At 48.8% G+C, this 17,689-nt stretch overlaps 1 protein-coding gene across 3 annotated transcripts in view; it reads right to left on the bottom strand.

Annotated features, from left to right (window-relative positions):
• Positions 1-17,282, bottom strand: part of sec16a (SEC16 homolog A, endoplasmic reticulum export factor) — an 85,202-nt gene extending 67,920 nt beyond the window's left edge. For 2 of the 3 annotated variants that reach the window (XM_068012054.1, XM_068012057.1), the window contains exons 1-2: positions 17,191-17,282; positions 841-4,317 (exon numbers count right to left, since the gene is read on the bottom strand). In XM_068012054.1, coding sequence (XP_067868155.1) covers positions 841-4,254 — 3,414 coding nt within the window. In that variant the 5' untranslated portion in view covers positions 4,255-4,317; positions 17,191-17,282. The remainder of the gene's footprint in view (positions 1-840; positions 4,318-17,190) is intronic. The other variant, XM_068012055.1, reaches the window with a different exon arrangement.
• Between the last annotated feature and the right edge of the window lie 407 nt (positions 17,283-17,689).

Genomic DNA, 17,689 nt, shown 5'->3' with positions numbered 1-17,689 from the left:
TTCTATTCTTCCTCCAAAGTGGACAACCTCACATTTTCCCACATTATACTCCATTTGCAAAATTTTTGCCCACTCACTTAACCTATCTATATCTCTTTGCAGAACCTGTGTCCCCTCCTCACAACTTGCTTTCCTACCTATCTTTGTATCGTCAGCAAATTTGGCTGCAATACACTTACTCGGTCCCTTCATCCATAGATAGTAAATACTTGAGACCCCAGCACTGATCCCTGTGGCACCTCACTAGTTTGAGTTTGCCAATCTGAAAATGACCCATTTATCTCAACACTCTATTTCTTGTCCCATTCACCAATCACCCACTGTGCTCGCTGCCCCACATCGGCTCCCGGTCCAGCAATACCTTGATTTAAAATTCTCATCCACAATTTCAAATCCTTCCTTGGCTTCACCCTTTCCTATTGCTAATGTCTTCCAGCCCTACAATCCTGAGATCTCTGCACTTCGCCAATTCTTGGCCTTTTACCCATTCCCCCAATTTTAATCGCCTCGCCACTAGGTCCTAAACTCTGGAATTCCCTTCCTAAACCTCTCTGCCTCGCTACCTCTTTCTCCTCCTATAAGACACTCCTTAAAGACCTACCTTCTGAACAAGCTGTTGGTCACCCATCCTAGTGTCCCCTTACGTGATTCAGTGGCAATTTGTGTTTGACAACACTCCTCTGAAGTGCCTTGGGTTGTATGACTATGTTAAAGGCATTATATAAAACAACAAAAAAAAACAGATTACACCCCCCTTCCCCAACCTTAATTACTGGCAAATTACTGAACTATGGAACAGAGTTTCACCAACAACAGAGAGAGAAAGGAAGGCAGAATTACCTGGTAGTACGGGAGATTGCCTCTGGAATCCATCAGTGGGTAGGACATCTGTTGGCTGACTCTGGGGTCCAGGGGTGCGTACGATGAGTAAGGAACAGCGTAAGGCTGCTGAGGGTCCGCACTGTAATCCTGGCACATATACGGGTAGGGGTAACCATAATCTGCGTGCAGCTGAGCCGGGGGGTACGACTGCTGTGGTATCACCTCATGGTGGGCAGGGGGCTGCATGGCACCCGCTGTTGTTACCGGAGCTTGAGCCGCCAGCTGCTGCTGCGCCGGAGGCTGGGTAGGACTGGACCCAGGGTACCCATAAGCAGAGGAAGGGTACTGCCCGCAGACTGGCACTGACGCAGTTTGGCGCTGGGTCTGGTCCTGAGCCACTGGTGGAGGTAGCATTGCCTGCTGTCCAGTCACCGTGGCGACGGGTTGCTGCTGCTGGATGTCTGTGGTGACTTGCAGGTAGAAACCTGGCTTGTCATTAGTGTAGAGCCCTGCAGTGTAAGTGTGGCAGGGAGCAGGGTGCTGTGCGGCACCACTGAGTGGCAGGGAAGCAGCCAGATTATTACCAGTGAAGGGCTGATTAGGCGGAGTCTGGTGCAGAGTGAAATCAAGTAGCTCACAGTTGGTCGGCAAGTTGGGCTGCTGAAACACTCGATTCCTCACTTCATCCTTGCTGCCGTCACCAGGCGGCTGAAGGTTAGAAGTCGGGGTGGTCATGGTTACACCAGTAGCCCGGCTTGATGCGGAGTTCGCGGGGGTGGCAGGATCCGTTGTCAGTCCTTCGGCAGCCAGCCTTGGGTTGAGGCGACCATCCGTGGCCAGGTTGAGTGGAGTCTGCACGGGCGGTGGTCCCAGTGCTGTGGTGACGAGGTCGGGATTCGGTGGGGCAGGACTCACAAAGCCAACACTCTGGCTATCGCCTCGATCTCGGAGAGGTTGGTCAGGGCTGGGCACGTGGGGAGACGTCTGGAGAGGCCGAGCAAGGAGCACGGGCAGGGTTGGCGAGGCTGGAGATGGGACCAGCAGCGTGGCGTAGCTGGGGCTTGCCTGGCTTTTTGAGGCTCTTTCCTCTGCCCCCTGAGGAGGGTTTTCAATGTTTCCTAGAGGCACAGGGTAGCTCAGGCCCTTGCCACCATCTTCAGGCGGTTGGACAACCTCCACAACTGGTTCCTTGGTTGCCGCAGGCACTGCAGGCGCAGCCGGTGCCAGCATGATCCCGGCACAGAAGCTTGGCAGCTCACTCTGCGCCCACAGGGTTGCAGCGGGGCTCTCCGATTTCACCCAGACACCAGCCACTCTCGAGGATGGTCTCTTGTCGGCCATTTCTGGTACAGGTCGTGCTGTGCTGTCAGAGACCCCTGCGCCAGCATAGAGGTTCGAGCGAGGCCGGGGTACACGGATGTTTTCTAGGTTGTCCGGCGGCTGTTCCAGGTTTCCTGGGGAGACATCCGATGCACCAGCAACTTGCCGCTGCCCCACAGCACTCACAGTGGTTTGGTTCAGCTCCATCACCAACTTCGCCTGGTCCACTTCAACAGCTTTGACCGCCAGCTGGCCATGTGACCTGACCGGCTCGAAGGAGCTGTTGGCGCTGGCTTGGAATGTGGCCATTGGCTTTGGAGCACTGATAGCAGGGGACTGAGACAGCTGGCTGTAGTACAAGGTCCGTCCCACACTCTCCACCTCCCTGCTGGGGTTCGAAGGGTCCCGACCCAGGGGGGAAGAGTCAATCTGCTCGAAGAAGTGGGAGGGGGAGTCAGCGGGGGGCTTCCCGCTCTCTTGCTGGATAAATGTGCTTGCCTGGGCTTGGGATTTCCTCAGGCTGGACCCACTGCTGTGACTGGCACTACTGTGGTTCGAAGAAATGCTGTCGGATCGCAGTGGGTGATGCGCAGAATCGGGGGTCTCGAGGTTTGGTGGTGGTCCTCCTCCTGTTCCACCTATGTTTCTAACAGCGTGCAGCCCTTGGTTCACCAATCCAGGTACAGGCTGGAATCCTGTGGGGATCTTGACGGGCTCACTGGGCAGAACCTCCTGGTTCTGGACGAATTCGGAATTGTCATCATCCTCCAATGTTGGCCGCCCGCCCTGGGGTAAAGTGGAATCTGTGGCCCCACTGGGCTCCCCACCCCCTTGGCTGTAAACACCACACGAGGCAGGCAAGCGTTGGCCTAAGCTCCAGGGCTCCACAACACTGGCGCATGGGTCGGGCAGCGGCACTGCACTGAAAAACGGCCCAGTGCTGGGCTGAAAAGCGTCCCTGATGGCAGCACAGTTCGCACTCTGCTGTTCAGGCACCAGGGTCTCTTCATTCTCCACCTCGCCCCCTTTGAAAAACATGGAGACGGTTCCTGGGTCAGAGTGTAGTGGTGGACCCGAGTTTGAGGTGGGACAGTCAGCCTGGTGTGTGGGGTGAGGTGCAGCCTGCTGTTGGCACAGTTCTCGAGGGAGGCCGGAAGGCCAGTGCTCCGACTGGGCAAAACCAGGGCTGGGGAAATTGTGTTGTCGCTGGAGGGGTTGGTGGAAGGGAGGAAGCCGGCAGGCATCTTGGCGCTCGGCTCCGGCAATCTGCGCAAGGGAATCCAGCGGTGGCGAGCGGTGGTATGGGAAATGGCCGCCTGCCGCCTGATTTTGGTGAAGTGGGACAGGCTGGAGCGCTGGCTGAGGAGGAGAGTAACCAACAAAACCTTGCGTCTGGGGGTCACTGGGCTGGAAGTAGTTCTGGACGGACGGAGGTCGACTACCGTGGCTCGCCACCCACTGGGAAGAGACAGAAGTGCTCGGCTGGAACTGCGGCGGGAAAGCGGGTGCTCCAGGGGGAAAGGAATGGGACTCTCGGCCCCCCTCCTGCCCGTGGGGGGGCCTGCCCTGCAGGCGTGCCTGCCCCACCTCGCTGCTCTCTGACCCCAACCCTGTGTGAAAATACGAGGGCTCAGAGGGTAGGCCCTGCCCGGCTTCAGCTCCTTGCTGAGGGGCCGCAGGAGAAAGGTGGCCAGCCTCACCGACCCGCAGTGTCGGGGGAAGAGGGGCCGGTGTGCCATAGGGTTCACCCCGCTCCCCCAGACTGGCAGGTGCTCCAGGAAACTGAGCTTGCACACCCCCCATAGCGTCTGGGGGCCAAGGCAAGACTTGACTCCCATCTTGCCGGCTCGGGAATGGTAGACCTCCATTGACGGCGTTCTGTGGTGATGGTGAACTGTCAGTCTGGGCCGGCTGGCTGAGCCCAAATGGATCAGTGACTGGTGGCGGAGGCAGTAGGACAGGGGCTCCTGTCAACGGAGTGTTGGGTCGCCTGTAGGGAGTGTTCCGGCGGAATACGTTGTGGGCTCCCCCACCGAGGGGGGCTCCAGCGGTGCTGCCAACTCCTGATGATGATCGGGGGGGCGGCGGCTGCTGCATTGCCGGGCTCTGCATCGAGGCTGTGGCGGTTGAAACACAATCTCTGGGGCTGTTGGGACTGCCGAGCAATCACTGTTCCTTTGAGAGAGAAACGCAAAGTTAGTCTTACAGGAACAACGGCCCCAGAAGATTCAGTCACAGAACAATAAAACTGGTGCCCCTCAACGCAAAGAAATATCAAACCAGCCACAACATTCAATCAGAATAGTTTTCAAGAAATAAAGAACTTGCTTTTATACAGCGTCCTTGACAACCTCAGGATGTCCCAAAGCACTTTACAGCCAATGGAGTACTTTTTTGAAGTGCGGTCACTGTTTGCAATTTAGGAAACGTGGCAGTCAATTTGCACACAAGGTCACACAAACAGCAATGAGACAATCGCGATATCCCTAGGGCTGCTCCAGCTGGGCTCAGTGAACTGAACCAAAGGGACACAGCCCAGCACATTTCTCCTGCTGCTGCTGTCGCCCACCAAGCCCTGTTCGTCCATCATCCCTGAACTCACTGACTTACATTGGCTCCAGGACTGCAACACCTCAATTTTAAAATTCTCATCCTTATTTACAAATCCATCCATGATATCGCGCCCCCCACCCGCCAAACTCCATGTATCTTGCTCTATCCCTAGAACCCTCCGAGACCTCTGCACTCCTCCAATTCTGGCGTCGTCATAGAGTTATACAGAACAGAAACAGGCCCTTCAGCCCATCGTGTCCGTGCCAGCCATCAAGCACCTATCTATTCTAATCCTATTTTTCAGCACTTGGCCTGTAGCCTTGTATGCTATGGCATTTCAAGTGCTAGTCTAAATACTTCTTAAATGTTGTGAGGGTTCCTGCCTCTACCACCCCTTCAGACAGTGCGTTCCAGATTCCAACCACCCTCTGGGTGAAAATTCTTTTCCTCAAATCCCCTCTAAACCTCCTGCCCCCTTACCTTAAATCTATGCCCCCTGGTTATTGACACCTCCACTAAGGGAAGAAGTTTCTTCGTATTTACCCTATCTATGCCCCTCATAATTTTGTACACCTCAATCAGGTCCCCCCTCAGCCGTCTCTGCTCCAAGGAGAACAACCCTAGCCTATCCAGTCTCTCTTCATAGCTGAAATGCTCCAGCCCAGGCAACATCCTGGTAAATCTCCTCTGCACCCTCTCCAATGCAATCACATCCTTCCTATAGTGTGGCGACCAGAACTGTACACAGTACTCCAGCTGGGGCCTAACTAGCATTTTATACAGCTCCATCATAATCTCCCTGCTCTTATATTCTATGCCTCGGCTAATAAAGGCAAGTATCCCATACGCCTTCCTAACCACTTTAACTACCTGTGCTGCTGCCTTCAGTGATCTATGGACAAGTACACCAAGGTCCCTCTGACTTTCTGTACTTCCTAAGGTCCTACCATCCATTGTATATTCCCTTGCTGTGTTAGTCCTCCCAAAATGCATCACCTCACACTTCTCAGGATTAAATTCCATTTGCCACTGCTCTGCCCATCCTACCAGCCCATCTATATCGTCCTGTAATCTAAGGCTTTCCTCCTCACTATTTACGACACCACCAATTTTCGTGTCATCTGCGAACTTACTGATCATACCTCCTAGATTCACGTCTAAATCACTGATGTATACTACAAACAGGAAGGGTCCCAGCACCGATCCCTGCGATACACCACTGGTCATAGGCTTCCAATCTCAAAAATAACCTTCGATCATTACCCTCTGCCTCCTGCCACTAAGCCCATTTTGAATCCAATTTGCCAAATTGCCCTGGATCCCATGGACTCTTACCTACTTAACCAATCTCCCATGCAGGACCTTATCAAAAGCCTTACTGAAGTCCATGTAGACTACATCAACTGCTTTACCCTCATCTACACATCTAGTCACCGCCTCGAAAAATTCAATCAAGTTTATTAGACTTTCTTGTGCATTCTCTATTTTAAATCTTTCCACCATTGGTGGTTGCGTCTTCAGCTGCCTGGGCCCTAAATTCTGGAATTGTCCCTAAACGTCTCAGCCTCTCTACGTCTCATTTCTCCTTTAAAATGCTCCTTAAAAGTCCAAGCACAAGCTTTTGGTCACCTATCACCTGAAATGGCTCAGTGTTGAATTTTGTTTGATATTCACTCCTGTGAAGCACCTCAAGACGTTTTACTACAAAGACCCCCCATAAATGCAAGCTGTTGTGCTCACTGAGCTAAGAGCACAAGCTTACAAGTTCAATATGGTTTAACATCGTTTGACAATTCAGACAGTGACTTCCCTTAAATATCTCATTTCTTCAAGTGTAGTGGTTATGTTACTGGATCAGCAATCCAGAGAACGTAAGTTCAAATCCACCCAGGGCGGTTTGAGAATTTGAATTTAGTTCTAAATAAAATGCAGAAATGACAAGCTGGGATCTGTAAAGGTGGCCAAGCATTTGTAAAAACCCATCTGGTTTGCTAACATCAATTTAGGGAAGGAAACCTGCCGTCCTTACCCAGTCTGGCCTTTTTAGGACTCCAGTCTTGCCTCACCCTGGATGACTATGGCTGGGGAATGGGACTAGCTGAGTTGTTCTTGCAGAGAGCCAGCACAGACATGATGGAGCAAATGGCCTCCTTCTGTGCTGATCCTTAACTGCCCTGTGAGGTGGCCCAGAAACCCCAACTCAGGGATGGAAAATAAGTGCCAGTGATTCCCACATCCCGAAGATTAATTAAAAACAAGGAATCAAACTAAGGCACACGAGTTAAATGTTAAAAGTCACTTGTACTAGTTACAGCAGATTTCTGAACAAGGCAACAGAACACTGTGCTGCACCCTGGAAAGTCCTTTCACAACCTAGAGCGATAAAGCAAAAAACCTATAGAGGCAACTTCACCACAACAGTAACTCAGTTTTGGGAGTTCTGTCGGGAAAAACAAATCAAGCAAGAGGGTAAATAGTGGCAGTGTGTTTCCACTGGTTGGTGAATCAATAACTCGGGACTGACTTTATACAGAGGATTGCTAGAATATGAAATGCTTGGCCTCAAGTGGCTACAGAGACAGTAGAATCATTTAAAAGGTACTGGGATGACAATTTGAAAGGGAACTATATTATAAAAGGATGCGTGGACTGAGATTTCGAGTACAGAGCTCCAGTCTAAGAGCAATAATAATTCAGATACAAGAGGCCAAAGTGCTTCCTCCTGCGCTGTAGATTTCTACAGTAAAGAATCAAGTCAGTACCTTGAACCCATCATGCAGAGTTGAACAGAAGTCTCATGTTCAAAAACATTGGACAGTAAACCAAGGTTAAAACTCACTTTTCTGGTTAATTTCTTGTCTTGTATCACAGAAGGCCATTCGGCCCATCATGCCTGTGCCAGCTCTTTGAAAAAACTATCCAATTAGTCCCACTCACCCTGCTCTTTCCCCAGAGCCCTGCAAACTCTTCCCCTTCAAGTATTTATCCAATTTCCTTTTGAAAGTTACTACTGAATCTGCTTCCACTGCCCTTTCAGGCAGCGCGCTCCAGATCACAACAACAAAAATTCTCATCCACCCCTCTGGCTCTCTTGTTAATTATCTTAAATCTCTTTCCTCTGGTTACCGACCCTCCTGCTACTGGCAACAGTTTCTGCTTACCTACTCTATCAAAATCCCTCAATTTTGAACATCTCCATCAAATCTCCCCTTAACCTACTCTGTTCTGAGCAGAACAATCCCAGCTTCTCCAGTCGCTCCATGTAACTGAATTTCCTCATCCCTGGAACCATTCTAGCAAATCTCCTCCACACCCTCTCCAAGGATTTGACATCTTTCCTAAAGTGCGGTGCCCAGAATTGAACACAATACTCCAACTGAGGCCTAACCGGGGATCTCCTACAACTATTGTCTTTTTACAATGCTTAAACAACTTATTTTTCAAAAAGCTTATGCATAAGAGGTGACAGTAAATCTCTCTTCCCCCTCCATTTGCTGTACTGTAATGAACTGTATTGTATCCCTTACCAATTCAAAGTTTTCTTACATCAGTGTGCTGTCAAAGTATTTGATTTTGTTTTTGCTTGAATATTTACAGTAATATTCCAGCTTTTATACAGCCCTGTACTTTACCAGTCTCCAAAGAGGCAAAGACCCCCATAGTACGTGTTACACAGCCAGATGAAGCAGGAAGGTCCCAGGCTGGGTTTATAACCTGTACAGAGTGGGCAGAGATGGGAGAGATAGAGTATACAACACAGCTACAGGCCATTTCGCCCAACTAGTCTGTGCAGGTGTTTATGCTCCACACCAGTCCCCTCTCATTCCATCTACCTCATCTCAGCCTTTCAGCTTTCCATTCTGTTTTCTACGTGGGACTAACTGGATTGTTCTTCGAAAGAACTAGTGTAGACTTGATGCGTCAAATGGCCTCCTTCTGTGCTGTACCACCCAATGATTTTGCATACTCATCTAGTTTCCTTTTGAAAATATTGACACTATTTGCCTCAACCACATCCTGTGGTAGCAAGTTCCACTTTCTCAACACTCTGAGTAATGATATTTCTCTATTTTCCTCTTGGGTTATTAGTAACTATCGTGTACTGATGGCCGAGTTTTGGATTCTTCCGCCAATGGAAATATTTTCTCTTCATCCAACCCATTCAAAATTTTTAAAACCTCCATCAAGTCACCTTCGCACCTTCTCTTTTCTGAAGAAAAATTTCAAAGCTATACAATCTTTCTCAATAGCTGTAATTTCTCAGTTCTGGTAGCATTCTTGTAAATCTCTTTTGCACTTTCTCCAGTGCTTCTATGTCCTTTTTATGGTATGGAGACCAGAACTGTGCACAGTGCTCTCAGTGCGGCTTAACGAGGATCCTGTACAAGTTTAACATAATTTCACTACATTTAAACTCTATAGCCGTAGAAATAAATCCCTGTGCTTTGTTAGCATTTTTGGACATAACCAGGCTCGGGTTTATTTTACTACAGAGGGAACCAGCCAGCCAGTATAGCCGACCCTGGTCGCTACCTTTGGATCTGCATGCACAGACAGATGAGACCAAGCTCAAGTTCAGCTGTGATGCCAATACTCAAAGCTCAGACAATGAAGAATGGCTACATTTGCACAAATAAGCTCTTTCAACAGAATGCACAGATCAAATGACAGGACTTCATGTACTGTGCTACATGACAGCAGCAATCTCCTTGATTCAAGGCTGAGGTAGCTATCAAACGAGTCACAGAATTATCTGCCCAGATTTCTCGGTCAGCGACAAAATGTCTGTGCTTGCTGCTGGCCTCGAAGAAAGCTGCCGACAAAGATCTAGCCATCTCTGAGGCGTAGATTTCCCCTTTCCCAATGTTAGTTCAAATCTGACGCCAAATCAAGAGGATCTCCAGGTATCCAGCAACAGTGATGTCATCAAGTAGGGTAAGCAGCCAATCACATTGAAGCATTCTCACAGAGAAAAACCAAGTTGTTAGAAGTCCTGATTATCATTTACTTTTAAATATCATTTTACAGACAGTCAATTAAATGATTGGGACATATACATGAGATTGTAGATCCAGTAAAAACACATACAGTAAAAACACATACAGCAAAAACACATAAGAACTTAATTAAAACAAAGGGGCCAGTAACACAGCAATGAACAGTGTGTTGAAGCGGGATGAGTACAAAGGGGCAAAGCACACAGATAGCCGAGGAATTGTAGATATGATTATAGAAAAGGTATTGAGGAGGATCCCAGAAACTAGGAGTCGTCATGGACACCAGATATGATTAAACTCATAACAGACAATGGGAAACTGTGAAGTTTTGAACAGGTTCTCACTGAGCCAAATAAGGAATTATCATTATGTCATTATACCAGACCCCTATGAATAAGTAAGAGGGGCGGGTCTTAGAAACAAGATTTAACCCGACAGAAACTGAGGAAGGTACGAGAACCCCGGGGAAGAACATTTGAGAAGATACCTTGAGACAGGGGCTCAGAGAACAGAAGAGCAGCTGCAAGCCCGAGACTGATCACCTCGTGTCTTGACGGATAGTATACTGTACAAATAGTGAAAGCTTGTACTTGATGAATTAGTGTGTGAATAAAATATTGATATATCTTTCACCAATCGGATTCCGTAGATTCTTTAAGACTAGAGTGTGAGTTAGGCACAACAAGATTAAGGTAGAAGCTGAAATATCAAACTTCAAAAAACATTTGAAAAATGCAGAATAATCTTAATGGAAAAAAAGAGACATTCAATAAATATAAGATTAGTTTTTCATGGCCAAAGAGATTTTGCAGCAGTAATTATGAAGTTATCATGTCATTAAAAACTCAGTTACACCTCATTCAACAAGGAGTAACTTTTTCAAGATTTTTTTTTGACAGTGCACATAATAACAGGTTTTCATCGGTTCTGTGATTTCTAATCGATTGCAGTTTGTGGGGTCTCTGGATTTCCGTGTTTAACTGCGGTTGCGCAGACCTTAGAAGTTGCTGTCCGTTTGAGGGGAGTAATGACAGTGAATCAAAACATCTGCCCGTAACGTTCAGTGACATTACCATCACTGAATCTCCCACCATCAACATGCTGGGGTTACCATTGACAAGAAACTGAACTGCAGCAGCCACATAAATACTGTGGCCAGAACAGCAGGTCAAAGGCTGGGAATTCTGCGGCGAATAACTCACCTCCTGACTCCCCAAAGCCAGTCCACCACCTACAAGGCACAAGTCAGAAGTGTGATGGAATACTCTTCACTTGCCAGGATGAGTGCAGCTCCAACAACACTCAAGAAGCTCGACACCATCCAGGACAAAGCAGCCCGCTTGATTGGCACCCCATCCACCACCTTCAACATTCGCTCCCTCCACCACAGATACACAGTGGCAGCAATGGGTGCCAACTACAAGATGAAGTACAGCAATGCACCAAGGTTCCTTCAACAGCACTTTCCAAACCCACGACCTCTACCACCTAGAAGGACAAGGACAGCAAATGCATGGGAACACCACCACCTGCAAGTTCTCCTCCAAGCCACACACCGTCCTGACTTGGAACTATTGCCATTCCTTCACTGTTGCTGGGTCATAATCCTTGAACTCCATCACTAACAGCACTGTGGGTGTACCTACACCACACGGATTGCAACAATTCAAGGCAGCTCACCACCACCTTCTCAAGGGCAATTAGAGATGGGCAACAAATGCTGGACTTGTCAGCAATACTCATCTCACAAATGAATAAAAAAAGTAGGAAAGTTATCCCCAGCGGCCTAGCCAATATTTATCCTGCAACTAACACTTAAATCAGTTTATCTCATTATTTATTTCAGTGCTGTTTGTGAGAGATTGCTGTGCGCAAATTTGCTGCTGCGTTTCCTACATTACTACATTTCTAGAGTACTTCATTGGCTATGAAGCTCTTTGGGATGTCCTGAGGTCATAAAAGGCGCTACATAAATGCAAGTCTTTTTCACTTTAGAGCACACTATCTTCATCCAACTGCGAACAAACACCAGCACAATGAGAATACAATCCACTGTATGCTGCAGGGAATGTCAAACCTGTGAACCTCAGAGTCCACAGAACCATTTGCCTAACTGCCAGCAGCACTACACTGACCCAGCACTCCCTTCTGCCCACATTCCCAACTCTGTAAACTGTCCAAGCTGCACCATTAATCTGGCTCTGATTACATAGGGACATAGGAACGTACAGAACTGAGAAAGATTCAGAATCAACTACAACAAGCAGGCAAACAAACTGTCTTCTCTCTTGTCCTGAAAACATCAATCCCGGGGCAGAGTTGCCAACGGCACCAGTCGCCTCTCCCGGTACCTCACTCCTAAACCCCTCCGCCTCGCTACCTCCATTGCCTCCAAGGCCCACCAGGCTTTTGGTCACATGTACTAATATCTCCTTTTGCACAACACCCATTTTTGTCTGATTGTGCTCCTGCGAAGAGCCACAAAATGTTTTTCAAACATTGAAGGTGCTATATAAATGCACCTCACTTACTGTAATGGGAATTAATCATGAGTGAACATATGGATAATAGGGATCAAGAGAAATTTTCAGGAATGAGATATGGTTTTCTTGGGTAAGGATACTGAAGGACAGGGAGCAAAGGCAGTTATGGGAGCATGGAACAGATCAACTATGATCTAATAACGGGGATGAATGGCCTTCACCTGTTTCTCATGTCAGCAAGCTATTCCACCATGCTAAGGAGTAGAGAGGAGATTGGAGTTAGATATCCCAATTGAGCTCGACCTCACCTGAACATAGAATGATAGAATACTACAGCACAAAAGGAGGCTATTCCAGTCTATGATGTTCATACACATACAAAGGGGGTGGGTTCACTGGATCAGAAGCAGGGACCCTGTTCTCTCCCTAGGCCAGGAACACCTGAAGGCAAGTATAGCCTGGTTCCCTCTACATGATCCAGAGACTGAAGCTGCCAGCTGTTCAAATAATAATTCAGGGCTGTAGCTGGCAGGTGCTAAAGCTACCCTGGCTCATTTAACACAGTGCTAGCATGCCGGATATCCTGAACAGTAACTCAACTGGGATCTCAGATATGGAGTGTGTGCATGTATGTGTACATACACCAGGATGAGGTGATAGTTACATATGGAAGAGCTCTCCCAGATTGAAGAGGTAGACTATATCCTGAATACAAACAGGGAACCTCCCACTAAAATAAACTGAACCAGCAACCTCTGAAATTTCTTTCAGAAAATATTTTGGGCCCAATATATGAGTAATTTGAGACATAACGAGTGGTGAGTACAGTGTGTTTGGGAGGAACAGGTGAGTTTGGACCTGCGGTTCCCAAAGGTTTCCCCCACTGGAAGTTGATCTCACCTCATGTCTGGCTCTGTTGGAGACTCCCTGATAAAGATTAATTATATTTAAACTCGAATATTTTCAAGGGGCGCTGGAGATTTGTAGAAAACCTGCTACAACCCTTCTCTCTCAGCCCTACAGGATGTGTCAGGAAACAGCAGATAAGTTACATTTAGATATGACAGACGTACTGATTTCACATTAACTGCAGTTAGACCCTGGCTGAATTCACAGTTATGCTGTTACTGTACAAAGACACTCTCAAAGAGCTCTACAGAACAATGGTCTGCTGTCCAAAGCAGCAGTCTCATACAGCACAGGAGTTCATTCGTTCCTCGTGCCTGTGCCGGCTCTTTGAAAGAGCTATCCAATTAATCCCACTCCACTGCTCCTTCCCCACAGCTCTGAAAACTTCTCCTTTTCAAATATTTATCCAATTCCCTTTTGAAAGTGGCAAGTGAATCTGCTTTCAGGCTGCGCACTCCAGATCACAACAACTCGCTGTATAAAATAAATTCTCCTCTCCCATCCGGTTGTTTTGCCAATTACCTTAAATCTGTGACCTCTGGTTACTGACCCTCCTGCCAGTCAAGTTTCTCCTTATTTTCTCTTGAACACCTCTACTAAATCGTCCCATAATCTTCTCTACTGGAAGAACACCAGTTTCTTTAATCTCTCCGTGCAACTTGTACCCCATTTCTTCTGCACCTTTTCTAAGGCCCTGACATTTTTCCTAAAGAGTGGGGTTCAGAATTAGATTTCTCGATCTTTCTCTGCCCCCACAGGCATACACAGACTCACACGATCCCACAAAGGTTTCTCCCTATATACCATATTAGCACTCTCAACCACAAAGGAAACTAGACCCCATGCTCCTGGCACCACTGTTCCAGTGAACACTGCATCCAACCACCACTGTGAGGGAGGAATTCAGCGATGAATAGGAGTTAGGAGAGATCACCGAAAATCCATTTGAGGAAGCAGATCGAGAAGAAGGTGGGCAGAAAGGTAGCAAGATGACAAAAAGAAACAAGGAACATTGTTGTTTCGTGGGATCTTGCTGCGTGTAAATTGGCTGTAGTGTGTTCTGGGATGACCCGAGTTTGTGAAAGGTTCTATATAAATGCAAGTTCCTTCTTTACATGAATTCTATCTTTGGGTAAGCTAAACAGTTAAGTGGATGGAAGCCTAGTGGGTACAATAGCAGACAACTTCAAATCCCACCAGGGCTAAACTGATCTTGAAAGCTGCCAAACTGTCAAATGTCCTTCAGGAACCCTCTCCATTCTGGCCCTGGTTTACTGAACTTGTACAAAGAAGCATTACAACAGGCAGTTCACCATCACCTTCTCAGGGCAACTACTGGATGTGCAATAAATGCCATTCTTGCTAGCAATGTCCCCATAACTAGAATAAATTAAACAAATGTTCAAGACTTGATGAAGAGGGTGAAAGTTAACCAAGAACAAACGCAGATTTATTAAAAAAGGGATGGTTCTTGAAAAGCACATTATCCAGGTACTGAGGGAGCACTGCACTGCCAGGGTGCCATTAAACCATGGCCCTGTCTGCCCTCTCAAGTGGGCATAAAAGATCCCACGGCCACTATTTCAAAGAGCTGGGAAGTTCTCCCTGGCATCCTGGGCCAATATTTATCCCTCAAACAACATGAGAGATTATCTGGTCATGATCACACTGCTGTTTGTGGGAGCTTGCTGTGCACGAACTGATTGCCATTTCACCTATATTACAGTCGTGTCTGCATTTCAAAAAGTACTTCATTAGCTGTAAAGTACTTTGGGACATCCTGAGGTGAGGAACGATGCTATAGAAATGCAAGTCTTTATTTAATGCGATAAATGGACTGCCCAGTATGCTACTGAGCAGGAGAATCCACAGCCCAAACTGAGTGAGCAGCTCTCAAGTTAGGTTACTACAATTGGCATCAGTGCTAAAAATAAAAACAGACACGTTTCCTGCTCCCAACTGAGCCTGCTGGAACGGGCAAACATGAACACTGGGAAAATCTGTGATGTCCTGCTTCTGATGAAACTCAATACACAGGGTTAAGGATTAACAACATTTGGCTCAGATCACAGAAGGCAGCCGGCACCCTTTTAAATCCAGCACGAGTGAGTCAGAGTCTTCAGCAAAGGGCCAAGAACCCACAACCTTCTGACCCAGAGGCAAGAATGCTACCCACTAAAGCCACAGCCAACAACCAAAAGACGTCTTTCTGTTTGTGGGGAGCATGAATGGCATGTGTCCCTCGGAAAGCTTCGAGTTGTGTGGATGGACAGGGTTCAGTTGTTGTCGGCTGCACAAAATAATGGGCAAGGGGGGAGATACTTTTAAATAATCAAGTGGGATCAAAAGGGTTCCGAGAAGGGGAGAATTGGGACTCCCAATAACCACTGCCTGCAGCCATTAAACTTGCAGACACTACCACCGCCCCCCCCCCCCACCCCCATGTCCCCTGCGAGAATCTCCCCAACTCCCAAACCTCATTCCCCTTGGAAACCTCCAACTTAATCCCCAGGTCCGAGCCCCCCTTTCATCCCTTCCACTTAAATCCCAACTCTCAGTCTCTGCAGCTCTCAGCTCCCCCGCGACGCTGCCCCCCAAACGCTGCCCAGCTCCCCCCCAACTCTGCCCAATTCCCCCCCCCACAACTACTCTGCCCAATTCCCCCCCCACAACTACTCTGCCCAATTTCCCCCACCACCATCAACTCTGCCCAATTCCCCCCCCACCATCAACTCTGCCCAATTTTCCCCCCCCCATCAACTCTGCCCAATTTTCCCCCCCCCCATCAACTCTGCCCAATTTCCCCCCCCCCATCAACTCTGCCCAATTTCCCCCCCCACCATCAACTCTGCCCAATTTCCCCCCCCCCATCAACTCTGCCCAATTTCCCCCCCCATCAACTCTGCCCAATTTCCACCCCCCCATCAACTCTGCCCAATTTCCACCCCCCCATCAACTCTGCCCAATTTCCCCTCCCCATCAATTCTGCCCAATTTCCACCCCCCCCCATCAACTCTGCCCAATTTCCCCCCCCATCAACTCTGCCCAATTTCCCCCCCCCCATCAACTCTGCCCAATTTCCCCCCCCACCATCAACTCTGCCCAATTTCCCCCCCCCCATCAACTCTGCCCAATTTCCCCCCCCCATCAACTCTGCCCAATTTCCCCCCCCATCAACTCTGCCCAATTTCCACCCCCTCATCAACTCTGCCCAATTTCCCCCCCCCCCATCAACTCTGCCCAATTTCCCCCCCCATCAACTCTGCCCAATTTCCCCCCCCATCAACTCTGCCCAATTTCCCCCCCCATCAACTCTGCCCAATTTCCACCCCCTCATCAACTCTGCCCAATTTCCCCCCCCATCAACTCTGCCCAATTTCCCCCCCCCATCAACTCTGCCCAATTTCCCCCCCCCATCAACTCTGCCCAATTTCCCCCCCCATCAACTCTGCCCAATTTCCCCCCCCCATCAACTCTGCCCAATTTCCACCCCCCCCCCATCAACTCTGCCCAATTTCCACCCCCCCCCATCAACTCTGCCCAATTCCCCCCCCCCCCCATCAACTCTGCCCAATTTCCCCCCCCATCAACTCTGCCCAATTTCCCCCCCCCCATCAACTCTGCCCAATTTCCCCCCCCACCATCAACTCTGCCCAATTTCCCCCCCCACCATCAACTCTGCCCAATTTCCCCCCCCCCATCAACTCTGCCCAATTTCCCCCCCCATCAACTCTGCCCAATTTCCCCCCCCATCAACTCTGCCCAATTTCCACCCCCTCATCAACTCTGCCCAATTTCCCCCCCCCCCATCAACTCTGCCCAATTTCCCCCCCCATCAACTCTGCCCAATTTCCCCCCCCATCAACTCTGCCCAATTTCCCCCCCCATCAACTCTGCCCAATTTCCACCCCCTCATCAACTCTGCCCAATTTCCCCCCCCCATCAACTCTGCCCAATTTCCCCCCCCCATCAACTCTGCCCAATTTCCCCCCCCCATCAACTCTGCCCAATTCCCCCCCCATCAACTCTGCCCCATTCCCCCCCAACTCTGCCCCAAAGCCCCTCTCTGTTTCTCCCGCCCGCCTCCCCCCGGGCGACGGCCTCACCTGGCGGCTGGCCTTTCTCTGTGTCTCCACTGCCCGCTTTCTCCCGGTCTCTAGCGGCCTCCCAGCGCCATCTTCCCCGCTTCGCCGATCGGCGACGTGTACATCCTGACGTCACGCGCCACCGCGCGTGACGTCATCGCCCCGCCGGTAGAATTTTTAAAAAGAAACAAATTCCTTTTTCCGCTGCACATGTTTAAATGTCGGTTTTTAATTTCTTTTAATGATATTAGTTCATCATTTAAAAATCTAGTTTATATTTTGAAACTGAAGGAAGGAGGTTGAAAACTTCGGGTTTTTGACGGAAATTGCCGAGCTGAAGTTCGGCCCCTTAAAGGGACCAAGTTCCAGAACCTCCAGCAGGAGACCATTCAGCCCATCGTGCCCCTGCTGGCTCTTTGGAAGAGTTATGCAATTAGATTCTTGGTCTTTCCCCAATACCCTGCAGTTTTCTCCCCTTCAAATATTTATCCAATTTGTCTATTGAAAGTTACTATTGAAT

Source organism: Heterodontus francisci, chromosome 32 (genome assembly GCF_036365525.1).
Source record: "Heterodontus francisci isolate sHetFra1 chromosome 32, sHetFra1.hap1, whole genome shotgun sequence".
In the NCBI taxonomy this organism is placed as follows: Eukaryota; Metazoa; Chordata; class Chondrichthyes; order Heterodontiformes; family Heterodontidae; genus Heterodontus; species Heterodontus francisci.
Note: the sequence above shows the minus strand (reverse complement) of the source record. Positions and strands in the feature narration are given on the sequence as shown.